Source organism: Lithobates pipiens, unplaced genomic scaffold (assembly GCF_037356315.1).
Source record: "Lithobates pipiens isolate NorthernLeopardFrog02 unplaced genomic scaffold, aLitPip1_a1.2 Scaffold_30, whole genome shotgun sequence".
Classification (NCBI taxonomy): domain Eukaryota; kingdom Metazoa; phylum Chordata; class Amphibia; order Anura; family Ranidae; genus Lithobates; species Lithobates pipiens.
Genome location: NW_027507791.1, coordinates 152978524 through 152995683, shown reverse-complemented (window position 1 = coordinate 152995683; position 17160 = coordinate 152978524). Strand labels below are relative to the sequence as shown.

General features: G+C 41.2%; 1 protein-coding gene across 26 annotated transcripts in view; it reads right to left on the bottom strand.

Moving 5' to 3' along the window:
• The window catches only part of GPHN (gephyrin), a 935903-nt gene that overhangs the window by 297230 nt on the left and 621513 nt on the right, over positions 1–17160 (bottom strand). For all 26 annotated transcript variants that reach the window (XM_077464979.1, XM_077464987.1, XM_077464985.1 and 23 more), the window contains one exon: positions 7930–8064. In XM_077464979.1, coding sequence (XP_077321105.1) covers positions 7930–8064 — 135 coding nt within the window. The remainder of the gene's footprint in view (positions 1–7929; positions 8065–17160) is intronic.

Here is a 17160-nt window from a genome sequence, read left to right as displayed (position 1 = left end):
TAACAGACTTATTTAGGTAAAAAGAGGACTCTACATTAGGAAATAAAGAGGGCCCTGGGCAAAGCAGCATGACTAGTCCTTATGCAGGACCAGATATGGAGGCTAGCAAGACAGGGCCAGGTGGATGACAAAAGGAGACAGATTTCTATCTCTCCAGGCCTGACTTTCAAAAAACAGTCAGGCTGTTAAAAACAAGTCAGTCTAAAGTAAATGAAAGATGGGTCTTTGAGTCAAAACATCTGGATGAAGATTAAGGTGCCATGTAGGGTACCAGCAGACAAATTGTGTACCAAGACCAACAATGCAATTATGATACCACCAAAAAGACCAGGAATTTTTTTTGGCTAAAATCTGTTGAAGCAGCTGGGGTAAAAGTTTTATCAGAGGAAAAGCATAAATCACAGTATTGGTCATATGAAGACCTTAATGTGGATGTAAACCTGATTTTTTTATGCCATAATGTAGAGTAGAAGATTTCCTATCATTTGAGCACATTCTTGCCAAAACTAGTTAATCCAGCTCTGAACAATCCACTTTTATTGTTCAGCGAGATAAATCTTGACAAACAGAGAAAAACTTTGTCAAATCCTCCCCCTTGCTGTGAGTGACAGGTGATTTACATATCTCGTGCACTAGCCTAAGAGACATGCATTATTTTTGAATTCCCTCCCACTCTATTCTTCTGCTGCTCTGCAAGGATTGGCTGTTCCACACACAGTCATGTGGGGACTTTTCTGGGTTTTGACTGGATGTTAGTGATCATAGCAGAAGTTCAGTGTAAGAAATACACAGGAGAAAATGCATGTTGATAAGGGGAGTGTAGATGTGGGCGGGGAGTCTACTGACATCACGACTCCACCCACCGAGCCCTGGAAAACAGACCCACCCACAAAATCTCCAGTTTTTCGAGTCTCATAGCAGACAGAGGGGAGACATTTGACAGATAAGTATACATGCAGGAGGCATATATATCCATCTAGATAACCAATATTGCAGTAGTTTAGAAAGGATGAGAGTGGGTTTACATCCACTTTAATGCAGCTTGTCACCCCCAAATAGGGATCATTAGTTCCAATTACAGACCTGTTCACCTTGTGGTTTAGGCAGAACACCATCCATTTCCTGTACTGCAGGCAGAAGTGCTGAAAAGTTTCCCAGTGAAGACCACTTACATTGATCTAGGCTCTGGCAAATTTTACAGTCAGCCTGCCAATATTTCACACCTGAAATGTACACCATGGAGGAGACTGAACATGATTTTCAGTTTACTGCAAAAAGTAGAAAACCTTCAGCCCTGCTGCTGTCCAATTTGTTGGTTGACGCACAACACGTCTGTCAGAAACCATGAATCAGACTGAGACAGATGTACAGTTAAATCTCACTTGTTTAATAACAATAAAAAAAGGTAAACAGAGTAAACGTAGTCAAAACATAGCCAGAGTTCAGGAACCGGAACGGATAGTCAGACAAGCCAAAACGTCAGGGAGCAAGTCTTTAACAGGAACACAGAAGAGCTTCTCTAAAGTTGTGACCAAGGTGAAGGCAGAGATCATCTGGGCTGAACGGCTTAAGTAGGTAGGACTGACAAGCAGGATATCATCAACCGGTGAGTCACTGAGGAGAGATAGGAGCAGGCAATTAACCGACAGCCAAGCAGCCAGCTCAGAGAAGGAAGGACTGAGCTCACCCCTGACAACATTGTAGTCTTGACAGGCTGCGCTCTTACTAGATGGATGCGCTTCCAGCAAAACTGTCCTATGCAGGAATGAGTCTGATTGCTCAAGGTTCTAGCACAGTGATGGGTGGACGAGCCATCTCCTAGGACCAGAGACCATAAACTGTCAAGAGACCAGACACACCTTCCCAGCCCAGTGGGCAGGCATCCTTTGTCATGTTTATCCAGCAAAGCAGAAGGAAGGACTAACGTCAGAAACACGTAGGCTGTTTTACAGCTTTGTACATGCATTTACTATTTTGGAAGTCATCCTGAGTCCTGACCATCCCTTTCCTTTATTCTGGTATGTTGAAGGCGTCAGCAGCCCTAAAGTCTGAGCACCGGATGGAGATTTTATGTGGGAAGGTTTTAGCGCCTTTACACCTATTTTCCTACAAACTAGTAATAATCCTCCCAATCTCAAACCAAGGAAACACTGCTAACCTGGGCATATGTTAACATTGTATAGATATTTTATTTTTTTTGCAAGCCGGGCACTGTGTGCTATACATGTCCACATTAGGGATGAGTTGAACACCACCCCCCCCCCCCCCCGTTCGGTTCGCATCAAGAACATGCGAACAGGCAAAAACGTTGTTCGAACACACGAACACCATTAAAGTCTATGGGACACGAACATGAAACATCAAAAGTGCTAATTTTAAAGGCTTATATGCAAGTTATTGCCATAAAAAGTGTTTGGGAACCCGGGTCCTGCCCCAGGGGACATGTATCCTTTAATATTCCTTTAAATTTCGTACCTGGGGGGTGTCTATAGTATGCCTGTAAAGTGGCATGTTTCCTGTGTTTAGAACAGTCTGACAGCAAAATCTAAAGGAAAAAAAAGTCATTTAAAACTACTCGCGGCTATAATGAATTGTTGGTCTGGCAATACACATAAAAGTTCATTGATAAAAACGGCATGGAATTTCCCCACAGGGGAACCCCGAACCAAAGTTAAAAAAAAATATGCATGAATCTATCCATTAGTAATGGAGGGGGGTCGTTAAAGAGAGGAGGCGGCACCCGTGTGCGCTTAATGGATGGCCGCCACTGCATCCTTCCCTTGGACAGTGAACAGGTTTGAATCATTGCCTTGGAAGCTTTTATGGGGAAGGAATCAGAGCATCACTTCCTATTCCAGAAGGCTCTGTACTGAAAATGCAAATCTGCAAGGTGTTAAAAGAGGGAGATTGGAGGAGAACCACTCCAAGTGGAAGGGACAGAATTGTTTTATCTGTGGAATACCAGCTTGCAACATATTTATCTAAAACTTGGATCACCCAAAAGTTTGCAATTGAAGCAAGACAACACCCACCTGGATAATTACAGGTGCGGACAAACCTTTATGCAGAAGAGTATTTACCAGCGGGCTTGGCAGGCTTAGACTGCTAAGGACGTATGGAATCTGAGAAGGCAGAGGAATTGAAGGCCTTGGCTCTCCTGTCAGAGGTCATTTGTAAAACAAAAAGGTGTTTGCGAGTGCTGAAGGAAAGATTTGATTTCATACATAAGTCTTTGACTTCTTGGTTTGAGGCAGCTTTGCCCTCAGTGGGGCCACTAATGATCTCATTCAGCAAATATATCTTTTCATGTGACAACACTGAAGAAATTACACTTTGCTACAATGTAAAGTAGCGAGTGTACAGCTTGTATAACAGTGTAAATTTTCTGCCCCCTCAAAATAACCCCACATAGCCATAAATGTCTAAGCCGCTGGCAACAAAAGTGAGTACACCCCTAAGTCAAAATATCCAAATTGGGCCCAAAGTGTCTATTTTGCGTGGCCAACATTATTTTCCAGCACTGCCTTAACCCTCTTGGGCATGGAGTTCACCAGAGCTTTACAGGCTGCCACTGGAGTCCTCTTCTATTCCTCCATGATGACATCACAGAGCTGGGGAATGTTTGAGACCTTGCGCTCCTCCACCTTCCGTTTGAGGATGCCCCACAGATGCTCAATTGGGGTTTAGGTTTGGATACATGCTTGGCCAGACCATCACCTTTACCTTCAGCTTCTTTAGTAAGGCAGTGGTCATCTTGGAGTTGTGTTTGGCATCATTATGTTGGAACACTGCCCTGCGGCACAGTCTCCGAAGGGAGGAAATCATGCTCTGCTTCATTATGTCATAGTACATGTTGACATTTAGGGTTCGATCAATGAACTGTAGCACCCCAGGGTCAGCAGCACACATGCAGCCCCAGACCATGACACTCCCACCACCATATTTGACAGTAGGCAAGACACAGCAAGACACAGTTGTCTTTGTACTCTTCACCTGGTTGCCACCACAAAAGCTTGACCATCTGAACCAAATAAGTTTATCTTGGTCTCATCAGACCACAGGACATGGTTCCAGTAATCCATGTCCTTAGTCTGCTTGTCTTCAGCTGTTTTCAGGCTTCCTCCTGGGATGACAGCCATGCAGGCCAATTTAATGCAGTGTTCGGTGTATGGTCTGAGCACTGACAGGCTGATCCCCCTACCCCTTCAACCCCTGCAGCAATGCTGGCAGCATTCATACGTCTATTTCTCAAAGACAACCTCTGGATATGACACTGAACACGTGTACTCAACTTCTTTGGTCGACCATGGCGAGGCTTGTCTTGAGTGGAACCTGTCTTGTTAAACCACTGTATGGTCTTGGCCACCATGCTGCAGCTCAGTTTCAGGGTCTCGGCAATCTTCTTATAGCCTAGGCTATCTTTATGTAGAGCAACAATGCTTTTTTTCAGATCCTCAGAGAGTTCTTTGCCACAAGGTGCTATGTTGAACTTCCAGTGATCAGTATGAGAGAGTGAGAGCGATAACACCATAGGCATCCACACCTGAGACCTTGTAACAGTAACGAGGCTCGTGACACAAGGGAGGGAAAAAAGCCAATTGTGCCTAATTTGGACATTTTCACTTAGGGGTGTACTCACTTTTGTTGCCAGCGGTTTAAACATTAATTTGAGGGGACAGTAAATTTACAATGATCACAATGTTGACGCCACCAAAGTTAAAATGTCCTTTTACCCAGGCTTTACACACGGAGGAATCTTTGACGGTACTAAAAAGTGCACTCTGCAGAGCCCATCTTTAGGATTGTTGGGATCAGGGGTTCTTTGTGAGAGAACTCTATCCAATCAAGTTCAATCTCTGCAGCAGGCGGTTTCCCCAGAAGGGTGTTCAAGATGGCTATTACTGTTGGCATTAGATCTTCAACCTGTGTGGTCTCAGACATGCCTCTGATTTTAATACTGTTTCTCCTGTTAGGATTTTCAAATGTATCATGCAAAAGTTGGAGGCATGCTAACTAATGATTTCTGGAAGCCTGACCTTATTCCAGTTGAGAGATTTTTGCATATACAGAAATTTCCTACATTTCCTAAATTACCGTTTTCAAAGACTGAACTTCCTGTTCTAGCGAGAAACTGACTGCTGTACCCCAGCGGTATCTTGCTTCAGTGTTGTGATATGGTTGTTTTGTGGGTTTGGCCTGTCCACAATGTCAGGGCACCTAAAGCTTTCCCCCTGAGCATCTAGTAAACAGCGAATAAAACCTGAATACTAAGGTGGTCTAGATATGCTGGTGCAGAACTCAGTGTCTTTATGCCAAAATTGCTCAAGTCACATTTTTCATGTTTGAGAACTTACACTTTAAACCTCAACATCACATAGTTACATAGTTAGTCAGGTTGAAAAAAAATACAAATCCATCTAGTTCAACAAATAAAAGGGAGAAAAAAAATAAGCAAACAATCCCTTATACACAATCCTATACCCACTGTTGATCCAGAGGAAGGCAAAAACCCCAGCAAAGCATGATCCAATTTGCTACAGCAGGGGAAAGAATCCTCCCCGATCCTCCAAGAGAAAGTCATTCTTTCTGATAAATCTGCCACTGTAAAGCAGGGAACCAAAATTGTCCAATTTGTAAATGGTATTAATTAAATGTCTTCACTTTCCACCTGGCATGAGCTAAAATGTATTAGTGTTGCTATGTAAATATTACATTTTAAATTATGAATTGCTTTACATGCCATCCAGATACAGAAAAAAAAAGGGTTGAATACAAAATAAATAACTCAAGGTCAATCATGTCTAAATTTATATACTGTCTAGTTCATCAGTAAAAAAATTAGATTATTTTTAAAAGCAAACAAAAAATTAGATCACGGCTTCCCAGAGGGTAATCAGTCTGATCCAAACAAGGCCTTACATGGCTTGAAGGGAAAGATGCCGATCAATTCTGGTTGGTAGCACATACATGCTAGGACAGCTTTGTTTTTCTGAGTACCCTATAAGCTACAACAGATGATGGAGAAAACAGACAGGACAGAATCTACAGTCACAAGAAAAAATAAGCCAGATATATAGCAATCCAACAAAATATATTTAATACTCAATGGTAAATTTACTGTAAAATTTACTGTAGACTCTCTCTGTTATGTGGACATGGTAACATGAATAATCAGTAAAATGTTTATTCTACTAACCATGTAAATGCTGTATTTTCATAAATTCATAGCAATGCATCCTAGATTTGTCTATACATCGAAGAAAATTGTATTATGGACAAATTGGTCTTAAACAGTCAACATGCAATAGCAGAGGATTGCTGGATCTTGCTGCTGCAGTCCAGTGGTTTCTGTGTGTTCTTTCACACCCACCGGCAACTAAGCATATGTACTAATACATAGAAAACAAATGTAAAGGTGCTGTTTGCAACACCCAAATTTCAGCTGTCAGCTTCTAATAACTGGTTGTTCTTCAATTTTCTTTTCTGCAATTTGTATAAAAAAAACGTCTACAATTGTACCGTTTTTTTTTTTGGATTTGGCATCTATACCGAGGAGTAGAGGCTTCACTTTCAACATTCATATGAAACAAAACTTGTATTAGGCTGTATCCAGCAGTTTGCACAAATGATAAATAATGCTGCTAGACTTGCTGAAAATATAAATATGTCCTTGAAATAAAATGTGAAAATGGTTTATACTGGCCATTGTGAGGTAAGCATTATACCTGTGATCATCTGAAACTACAAACCTTCAAAATCCAGCTAAAAAAAGGAATATGTGTGAAGTTAAAACACAAAGCAAGAATCCAGCCCTAGTGGTAGGCATTAAAACTTTCTAGAATAGGCCATACACTGCAATTGTTAGGATGTAATTAAATAGAAGCATGGTTGGCAATTCACAACACACTCACTAGCACACAAGAGCTATGATGGCTAATAAGAAAAAGTAGTATAGCAAGTATTAAGTGTATTCTGAGCAAACACGAACTCGTAAATGTGGGGCAATCCTGGAACCAGAGTATGTGTGTTCCTCTTTCGGATTATTATAGTTAATAAATTACATGTGCAAGAGCAAACTAGAAGAGTGATAAAGGCATGTCATATCACAAATAAATCATAATATAATTTGGTATAGGCAATAACCTGCTTTAGGAAATCCATACCATTTACAATGCATAAACATTACCACACCACACTTGCTCATGTACATGTTTCATTTTTCTGTGTAAGTCTGGGGGAAAAAAGCAGGGGTAGACTGAACAGGAAGTTAAGGAGCTCAGTGGCTTTCTGGCAGATTCATCTGGCATTTTTTGAACATTTGCAGCATTTTAAACACATAAAACACTGGGAAGAGTGCATGTATTTTACTATTATTGTACCATTATTATTTTTTTGTCCTTATATATTATAATTATTTTATTCTGTAGAGAATGCAACAGAGAAAGTAGGGGGGGCGAGTTCAGCAGTGGAACACCATAGTGTCTGAAAATAAAAAGAGAAACTATGGTGGGGAGATCTTACTGCTGGTCTAATGACAGAGATACAAGAAGCTAGCAGGTGGCTTGGGCCAGATTCTATCACTGAAATATCACTTTTATGTGGGCCGATATATTAACTAGAAGCTGCAGTTCTAAACAGTAACCATTGCAATACAGGACTAGCAACAAGACTTTGAAAGGAAGCATCTGCAGATCATAATCATTGATATGCACAAATTACCTAAGAAATGATATGCACCGTAACTTAAAAAAAAAAAGCTATTTATTGGGAATTCAGTTTTAATACACATTAAGTTAGTGCTTGCTCAAGAGTTTGCAAGTTTACAGCCCATACATGCATGCACACTATAACACAAAAACAGTCTCTTACTAAGCTGGTTATTAACACATACAATAAACATAACCTTCGTATAAATTAGAGGCTACTTACTTTTGGTGTTGGGCAGGATGCAGTGGAAAGTCTTGACGTAGCCTGCGCTCGTGGTGATTCAGAAGGTGTGGTGCTGAGTGATGCAGTGTCCCGTGGAAGTACTTGCACTCCACGAGAGATGATGGAATCTGGAATCTAAATTTTTAAGATAGATCATTTTAGACTTTGACATTCTAGACTGATAACAAAATATTGCAGTACTCTTTTGGTGTAATGAGTATTAAAACATTTCTGTACAATCTTTATTAAATTAAAGAGTTAGTTCACCAGTTACAAAAAACTGCAGGTGCAGCTAAAGGGGTGTTTGTAGATAAAAGCAAACTGTGCATCTCTGCCTGAAGTTGAATAATGCCCTTGCTATAGCAGTTGAGGGTCATTTACATACCTCATGAAGCCTGACTAAAATGTTGCCAGGACATTGATAGGACGTTGGTAAGTGAGACCTAGTCATTACTGCTCACTTCCACATTACAGGAGTGAGGTTTTCCTCTGATTCAAACCCCCTCACATGCACTCTCTCTCCCCTAATGCAGTAGCTCTGAGCTCAGCGTTTGAAAGCTCACTACTGTGATGCAGGAGGTGACCTTGAAATGACTAGCCATCATTTGCCAACAGCCTAGCAATGTCCCGGAGCATTCCTTTAATGCTTATTAATAAATTATAATTTAAACATTTGTACAAGTGAATAGTATGCTATGCGGTGATTAAGCTCAGTGGTGGTGACCATTTGTTATGCGTTTGGCAGCACACTTTTAACCACTACAATACTGGGCACTTTCGCCCCCTTCCTTCCCAGACCAATTTTCAGCTTTCATCGCTCTAGCGCTTTCAGTGACAATTGCGCGGTCATGCTACACTGTACCCAAATAAAATTTTTATAATTTGGTTCGCACAAATAGAGCTTTATTTTGGTGTTATTTATTCACGACTCCGTTTTTTACATTTTGCGATATAAGTGCAAAAAAAGCGGAAATTTGGAAAAAAAACAATATTTTCTTTTTTCTATATTAAAAGAAATCCAATAAATTCAAATTTTGTCATAAATTTAAGCCAAAATGTATTCTGCTACATGTTTTTGGTAAAAAAAATTCTGTTAAGTGTATAATAATTGGTTTGTGTGATCACGGACATATGTACGCAAATGATCATGTACATATGTGTGCAGGTGATCACGTACATATGTGTGCAGATAATCATTGGGACATGTGATTTTAGTGGGACATATGTGGGCGACATGTTTTTATTATTAGGGACATGTGTAAAAAACAGCTCATACTCACTGATCATCAGCCGGCTGCAGCGATCTGCTCTCCTCAGCGATGACTTCTGTGTGAGGAGAGGAGGAAGCCGATTGCCTAGCAACCGGCTGTTTGTTTACATCACATGACGGCCGTGATTGGGCACGGCCGTCATGTGATCAGGAGGGCCAATCACAGGGCCCTCCTGCCGATCTGAGATGCGCCGTGTCTGGGTGACACAAGCACATCGGGACCGCGCCGCTGCGCGGGCACGCGATCCCGCTCCTTCTGAAGGACGTTCCTGAAGGTCCTATCAGAAGTAGACGGCTCCCACCCGGCCGTATATGTGCATTGGCCGGGTGGGAAGTGGTTAATAAAAAAACTAAAAGAAAATCATCAGAAAAAAAAGCCAAGCAACCTGGCTCTCGTTAGCAGCACCACCACTCCTAACACTTAGCTCAGAAGCAGTTCTGTGTCTCACTCGCGCTGCCTTTGTTACAGCGCCTTACTGCATGGGCCCACTTCAGGTTTCTAGTTAATGTCTAAACCACTGGCAACAAAAGTGAGTATACCTCTAAGTGAAAGTGTCCAAATTGGGCCCAAATAGTCATTTTTCCTCCCCAATGTCATGTGATTCAGTGTTACAAGCTCTTAGGTGTGTATGAGCAGCAGGTGTGTTTAATTTGGTGTTATCGCTCTCACTCTCTCATACTGGTCACTGGAAGTTCAACATGGCACGTCGTGGCAAAGAACTCTCTGAGGATCTGAAAATTGTTGCTCTACATAAAAATGGCCTAGGCTGTAAGAAAATTGCTAAGACCCTGAAATTGAGCTGCAGCAGGGTGGCCAAGACCATACAACGGTTTAACAGGACAGGTTCCACTCAGAACAGGCATCGCCATGGTCGACCAAAGAAGTTGAGTGCACGTGCTCAGCGTCATATCCAGAGGTTGCCTTTGGGAAATAGACGTATGAGTGCTGCCAGCATTGCTGCAGAGGTTGAAGGGGTAGGGGATCCTGCTGTCGGTGCTGAGACCATACGCCACACACTGCCTCTTCTAAAGATGATGCACAAGAAAGCCTACAAACAATAGGCTGAAGACAAGCAGACTAAGGACATGGATTACTGGAACCATGCCCTGTGGTCTGATGAAGAAACTTATTTGATTCAGATGGTGTCAAGCGTGTGTGGCGGCAACCAGGTGAGGAGTACAAAGACAAGTGTGTCTTTCCTACCTACAGTTATGCATGGTGGTGGGAGTGTCATGGTCTGGGGCTGCATGAGTGCTTCCGGCACTGGGGAGCTACAGTTCATTGAGGGAACCATGAATGCCTGCCAATATGTACTGTGACATACTGAAGCAGAGCATGATCCCCTCCCTTCGGAGACTAGGCCGCAGGGCAGTATTCCAACATGATAACAACCCCAAAAACCCCTCCAAGACGACCACTGTCTTGCTAAAACAACTGAGGGTAAAGGTGATGGATTGGCCAAGCATGTCTCCAGATCTAAACCCTATTGAGCATTTATAGGATATCCTCAAATAGAAGGTGGAGGAGCACAAGGTCTCTAACATCCATCAGCTCCGCGATGTGGTCATGGAGGAGTGGAAGAGGACTCCAGTGGCAACCTATGAAGCTCTGGTGAACTCCATGCCCAGGAGGGTTAAGGCAGTGTTGGAAAATAATGGTGGCCACACAAAACATTGACACTTTGGGCCCAATTTGGACATTTTCACTTGGGGTGTACTCACTTTTGTTGCCAGCAGTTTAGACATTAATGTCTGCATGTTCAGTTATTTTGAGGGAACAGCAAATTTACACTTAATGTACACGGGACGCTGAGGCAACCTTCTCTGAACAAATTTTTTGACAGCTTTAAACTGGCGTTTAAAAACGCCTGTTTTTCCGCATCTGCATGCCACATTTGCGTCTAGCAGCATTTATTTAAGATAACATAATAGGACCCTCCCAAAGCCCAAAAAACTGTATTATTTTTATATATTTAATTTTTAAATTGCAATTGATTAGTATATTTTTGTTTATATTTTTTATAAGCTGTATATATTTTCTTTGTCTTTATTATGAAAAATGGAATTGCAATTTTTTTTAACATATTATATTTTTAAAATTGCAATTGATTAGTATATAAACCCCTAACCCTAATGGGAAACCTTAATCCTAACTGGAAACCTTAACCGTAAGTTGTTCAAGGGGAAAACCGTAACCGTAACCCTAACCCTAATGAGAAACCCTAATGGGAAACCATAACACATGCCATAACTCTAAACATGTTTTTCAAGGGGGAAACCCTAACCTTAACCAAAACCCCTTAACCCTAATGGGAAACACTTACCCTAACTTTTTCTTCAAGGGGAAACCACTAACCTTAACCCCCTAACCCTAATGGGAAACCCTAACACTTATCATAACCCTAAACTTGTTCTTCAAGGGGAAAACCCTAACCCTAATGGGAAACCCTAACACTAAATTTCATGCAACTATGTTTGATCAAGTCAGGGTGAAGCTCAATGGTGGGGCCATCTGGTTGAAATCTAACAACATATGGGTCAAATTCCAATTATACTTTGGCTAACCGCAATGCCAGTGGTGTATTGGATTGGATTATGCTCATTACGGGTATATACGTAAATGGTCTATGAAGCATAGCAAGCAATTATACATTTTTTCATTTATTTATTTTTTTTGTTTTTTCATCATTTGATGTAATTTTTAAGTTTTGTAATGTTAAAAATAAGGGCACACTAAAACGCGGCTAAACGCTGGTACTGTGTTTAGCGGTGTTTTGTGTCTGAACAAATTTTTTTTGCCTTCAGAGAAAAGCCTATAAAGGCAACTGCCTAAAAATGGCATTAAATGAACCTGTGTACATGTACACGTAAGATAACATTGGATGAGTTACCAGCAGCTGTGTACATGAGGCCTTAGGCCCTATACACACGAGACGCCAGTGCAAACTCTGCTGAACACGTGTTTAAAAGCTGAAACCGTCGTTTAGAAACACCCGTTTTGCCACGTTTGCATCTAGACGAGTTTAGAAGATAACCTCACAATATCTTCCTCAAGCTCAAAAAACAGTATTATTTAACTATTTCAGCCATTTTGTGAGACCAGAGTGATTAGCAGCAGTGTACTTGTATTTAGCGCGTCACCTGCCACAAGTTGGGGATTGTCCACTTGTCACGTCACCTGCCACAAGTTGGGGATTGTCCACTTGCCACGTCACCTGGCACAAGCTGTGGATTGTCCACTTGCCACGTCACCTGGCACGTCACTTGCCACAAGTTGTGGATTGTCCACTTGCGACAAGTTGTGGATTGTCCACTTGCGACAAGTTGTGGATTGTCCACTTGCCATGTCATCTGCCACAAGTTGTGGATTGTCCACTTGCCACGTCACCTGCCACAAGTTGTGGATTGTCACTTGCCACACCACTTGCCATGTCACCCGCCACAAGTTGTGGATTGTCCACTTGCCACATCACCTGCCACAAGTTGTGGATTGTCACTTGTCACGTCATCGGCCACAAGTTGTGCATTGTCCACTTGCCACATCACCTGCCACAAGTTGCTTGTTCAAATCTAACAACATATGGGTCAAATTCTAATTATACTTCGGATAACAGCAATGCTAGTGGTGTATTGGAATAGTTCAAGGGCTCATTGGGGTATATAAATGGTCTATGAATCATTGTAAGCAATTCAAATTGTTTAAAATATTTTTTTTTGATGGGTTATCATCATTTGCCATAATTTCTGAGATTTTTAATGTCAACAAATAGGGCACCTTTAAAAATGCTTATAAACGAAAACGGCACTGCGTTTAGCCATGTTTGGCTTCTGAAACGTGGAAAACTTTTGCGTCTGAACACATTTTTTTTCTTCTGGAAAAATGAGGTTAAACGCAACTGCCTAAAAACACCAAAAAACGAGACTGTGTACACGAACTGTTGAATGAGTTCAGGGGCAGTTGAAAGGTGTCCAACTGCCTCTGAATGCAAGCTGTACACTCACTACTTTACATTGTAGCAAAGTGTAATTTCTTCAGTATTGTCGCATGAAAAGATATAATAAAATATTTATAAATTGTGAGGGGTGTACTCACTTTTGTGAAATACTGTATGTATACTCAGCCAAGAACATAAAGGCATTGGGATTTACATTTTTTTTTTTATTATTCATCGGCCAGCATCTTAGTCTAGAAGTAGAAGCTGACACTGGAAGCAGAAGTAGGAACTGATATCAGACTTTAAAAAAAGAAAAAAAGAAAGGAGTGTGGTGGCATTGTCAAAGGCAATATGATGATCTATCTCTCAGGAGGTGACGAAATTAACAAAATACTACAAAAATCACCTTGTGGCGCTATAAACGCAACACTGCTAGATATCAGTGTACAAAAAAGTCCAACTGGACTCCGTGAATGATATAAACTCAAGTGCATAAATAAAAAATACACATTAAAGTAAATAGCGATACAATCACAATCAAAAATCACATGTGAATGATAATAATCAAAAAAATCGCATGAACTTCAAATGAGTGAAAATATATATGAAATGAAAAAAATAAGTGAAAAATTAATGTAGCAAATAAATACAGCAAATTATTAACTGCTATAAAGGTGCTCTAATAACAAAGTGCAGTCCCAAAAAGTGTGGTTTCACAAATCCAATAATTACTCAGACACACTCAATGTCTGATTGTGAAATGATGATCACAGTGATTCAAAAAGTTCTTCTCCAGTGACAGTTCTAAAACGGAGTGTCCATAAACGCAAAACCTCCACCGCACCCTCAGTGCTCGTGCCCCCCTCGTCTAGAACACTCACCAACAGTATTGCCCAGCACTCTCGTGTCGGGCAAGAAACGCTTATAATGAATACAGATGGTAGCAGTTCCTCCAGCCAAAATCTTGTGCCAGACTCCGCAGCAGAGGTTAGTGGGTTAATATCTCAGAGTTACCTCAAGGAGACAAAAGAGACTTCCCATAGTGCAAAATTGCAAAACTGATTTTAATCTCACTAGAAAAATCGCTAAAAATCACACTCACATGAATCAAATTAAAAGCAGGCACTTCAAGTAGACATTCCACTGATCAATCAGGAGATCCTATACTCTTAGGCATTGGTGAGCACATCAGAAGCAAGTCCAGTTGATATCAAAAAGCACCGACTCTATAACAAGGCAGCTGTGCGGTACCTGACAGCAGACAACCCAGTTTGAAAGCAGCGCCAAAACGTGATAACCAGTCCTTCAATATGTGTGTACTCCTTCCTCCGCCTTCTCTCTACCTTCTACTGTGTATGCTGGTCGCCGTATAGCCACGCCCCCGACATGTTTCGTCCAATGGACTTCCTCATGGGTTTGGCTAACCAGCTATCTCAACCTCCCCTTTATTTAAAATCCCAGGCGACCAGTCCGCCCCAGCACAGATTATTCCTCCCCCCTGTGTTCCCCAATTGGTGATTGAGCTCATCCGGTGGGTAGTTACTGGTCAGTTACTCCCAGCTCCTCCCCCTCTCCGTGTACAGGGTCACTCATTGGCCCCCTACATATTGCTCTCAGCCAGATCACAAAATTTAAATAAACAAACAATCGGCCGATCTATACTCAAGGCCCAAGAAGCTGCTCCCCGTCCACATCAAGAGAGGCTTACCAACCCGGTTTTCCACTTGTTTATCTCTTCAATTCTCTCATCCCCGCCGTAATGAAAACTTGTATTTCCTTTCCGCGCATGCGCGGACTTCCGGGGAAGCCCGTTCAATTAGCAAGCTGATTGGCTGTGTCTGGGCACCAACGTCCTCACGCTTGCGCTAACGTGCTCCCCCTAGACAGCTCACTCCACCCACGACATCTTACTACACCCGGAATAGTCCCTGGGCTGCGCAGGCGTCGGCCATTACGTAATGTAACGGCGAGGAGAGCAAAATCTCCTCCCCATCGGCAATCCCCTCCAAACTGCTTCAACAGTGAACGACTCAGGGGGAGATCAGCAGGAATACTAAATAGCAGAATTACTATAATCGCCCCAGAGATACTAGTTACTCTGCATTCTACTATGTATAGTATCCTAACACTGCTCCCGACCTCACCTCCACAAACAGGAACAAGCACCTATACTGAGGCTAATCCCTCATCTAAAAAATAGGTGACAACTGTAAGATGCCTTAAACTAAAATCATCGGACCCCGGAGGAGATCATATGCAGAATTCCAAATAACGTATATTAATTCCCACCACTTAAAAAAGGACGTTCAGTGTCTCTCTGATTTTTGTATTTTTGTACAACCTGCTAGCATTTCCTTGTGCGACAAATGCCCAGGAGTTCACACAACATTACAACTTATTTAAAAGTATTTAAAAAAAAGTAGAAACACACTAATTAAAATAGTACAGGTCAAATAATGACTATATTAAAAATAACTGATCTTAGAATGCATAAACAAACAATGATCAATATGAATGACATTAAGGTATAATAGTTGATGTCACGATGTACCTCCCAGTACATACAATCCTGAAATAATCATATGTAAATCAAACATATAGAATAAAAATAAAAAAATAAAAATAAATATAAAAATAAAAATAAATAAAATTAAATTAAAAATAAAAATAAAAATAAATAAAAATAAAAATAAACATAAAAATAAAAAATAAGGATAAAAATAAAAATGAAAATAAAAATAAAAGTACATGAGAAAGAAATATTGGTTTGAAGGCACAAAATTCCCCAAAATACGTCCAGAGTTTATCTTCCTACTAAAGAATCTAAATGTTAGTAAGCAGGACATGTTCACAAGACTGCCCTCTGGATAAGAGAAAGGACAAGAGAACAAAAGGACATTAGAAGAAGAGAACGAGGCAGACAATCTCAATGACCAATGGTGTCAGGAGTTATTGATGAAACTATTGACATCCAGCTCGATATTCATACCAGCTGGTGTCAAGCTCCTCATCAAAAATATCCACCTCGTTTCTCTTTGTGACAGGTCTCTGATCCTGTTTGAGCCCCTCCAAGAATAGTGAACCTGGTCAATACCGCAGAACTGTAAAAGGGATGGATCCTGCTGGTGGCACTCTTTAAAGTGCATAGACTCACTATGGCACTTGTACCCCTTCCGTATATTTGCAAGGTGCTCCGAGATACGGACCTTCAATTGTCTTTTAGTGCGTCCCACATAATAGAGCCTACATGGACACCACAGCAGGTACACCACAAAGGTCGTGTTGCAGGTCATGAACTCTTCTATTTTAAAGGATTCACCCACCCCCGTTAGTCACCGAAGTAACGCCCCTATTAATTTTTGAAACCGTTCTGCAGCAAATACATTTTCTGCAAGAAAAGAATCCTTTTAAATCACCAGTGATAGTGACTCTTTCTGGCGGATTTAATATCTTTTTGACGATCCTATCACCAATATTGGGAGCTCTTCTATAAATAAACTTAGGAGCAGTTGGTAAAACTGCGCCCAGGTGTTTGTCCCTGCTCAAAATATGCCAGTGCTTGGCAAAAATGGATTCTATGTCCCTATATTGGTGATGAAAACCTGACAAGAATTTGACCTGATGCTGTGTCTCATCACTACTTCTTATCCGATTTTGCAAGCATACCTCCCTAGGGATATTTCCCACTTCCTCTATTATTTTATCAAGGCGGGTACAATTATATCCCTTCTGTAGAAATCTCTCCTTCAAAACACCAGACTGGATAGTAAAATCCATATCTGTGGTGCAGTTACGGCGAACTCTCAGAAATTGGCGTTTCGGAATATTCCTTATCCACGAGGGGTGATGTCCACTCCTCGTGGACAGGTAGCTATTCCGGTCCGTGGTTTTGAAAAAAACTTTCATCTTCAAATGATCCCTCTCTCTTTCTATAGTGAGGTCCAAAAAATTAACAGAAATGGGACTGAAATTGAAGTCCAAACTTATATTGTTAAGGTTGGAGTTCAATTCTTCCGCGAACATCTT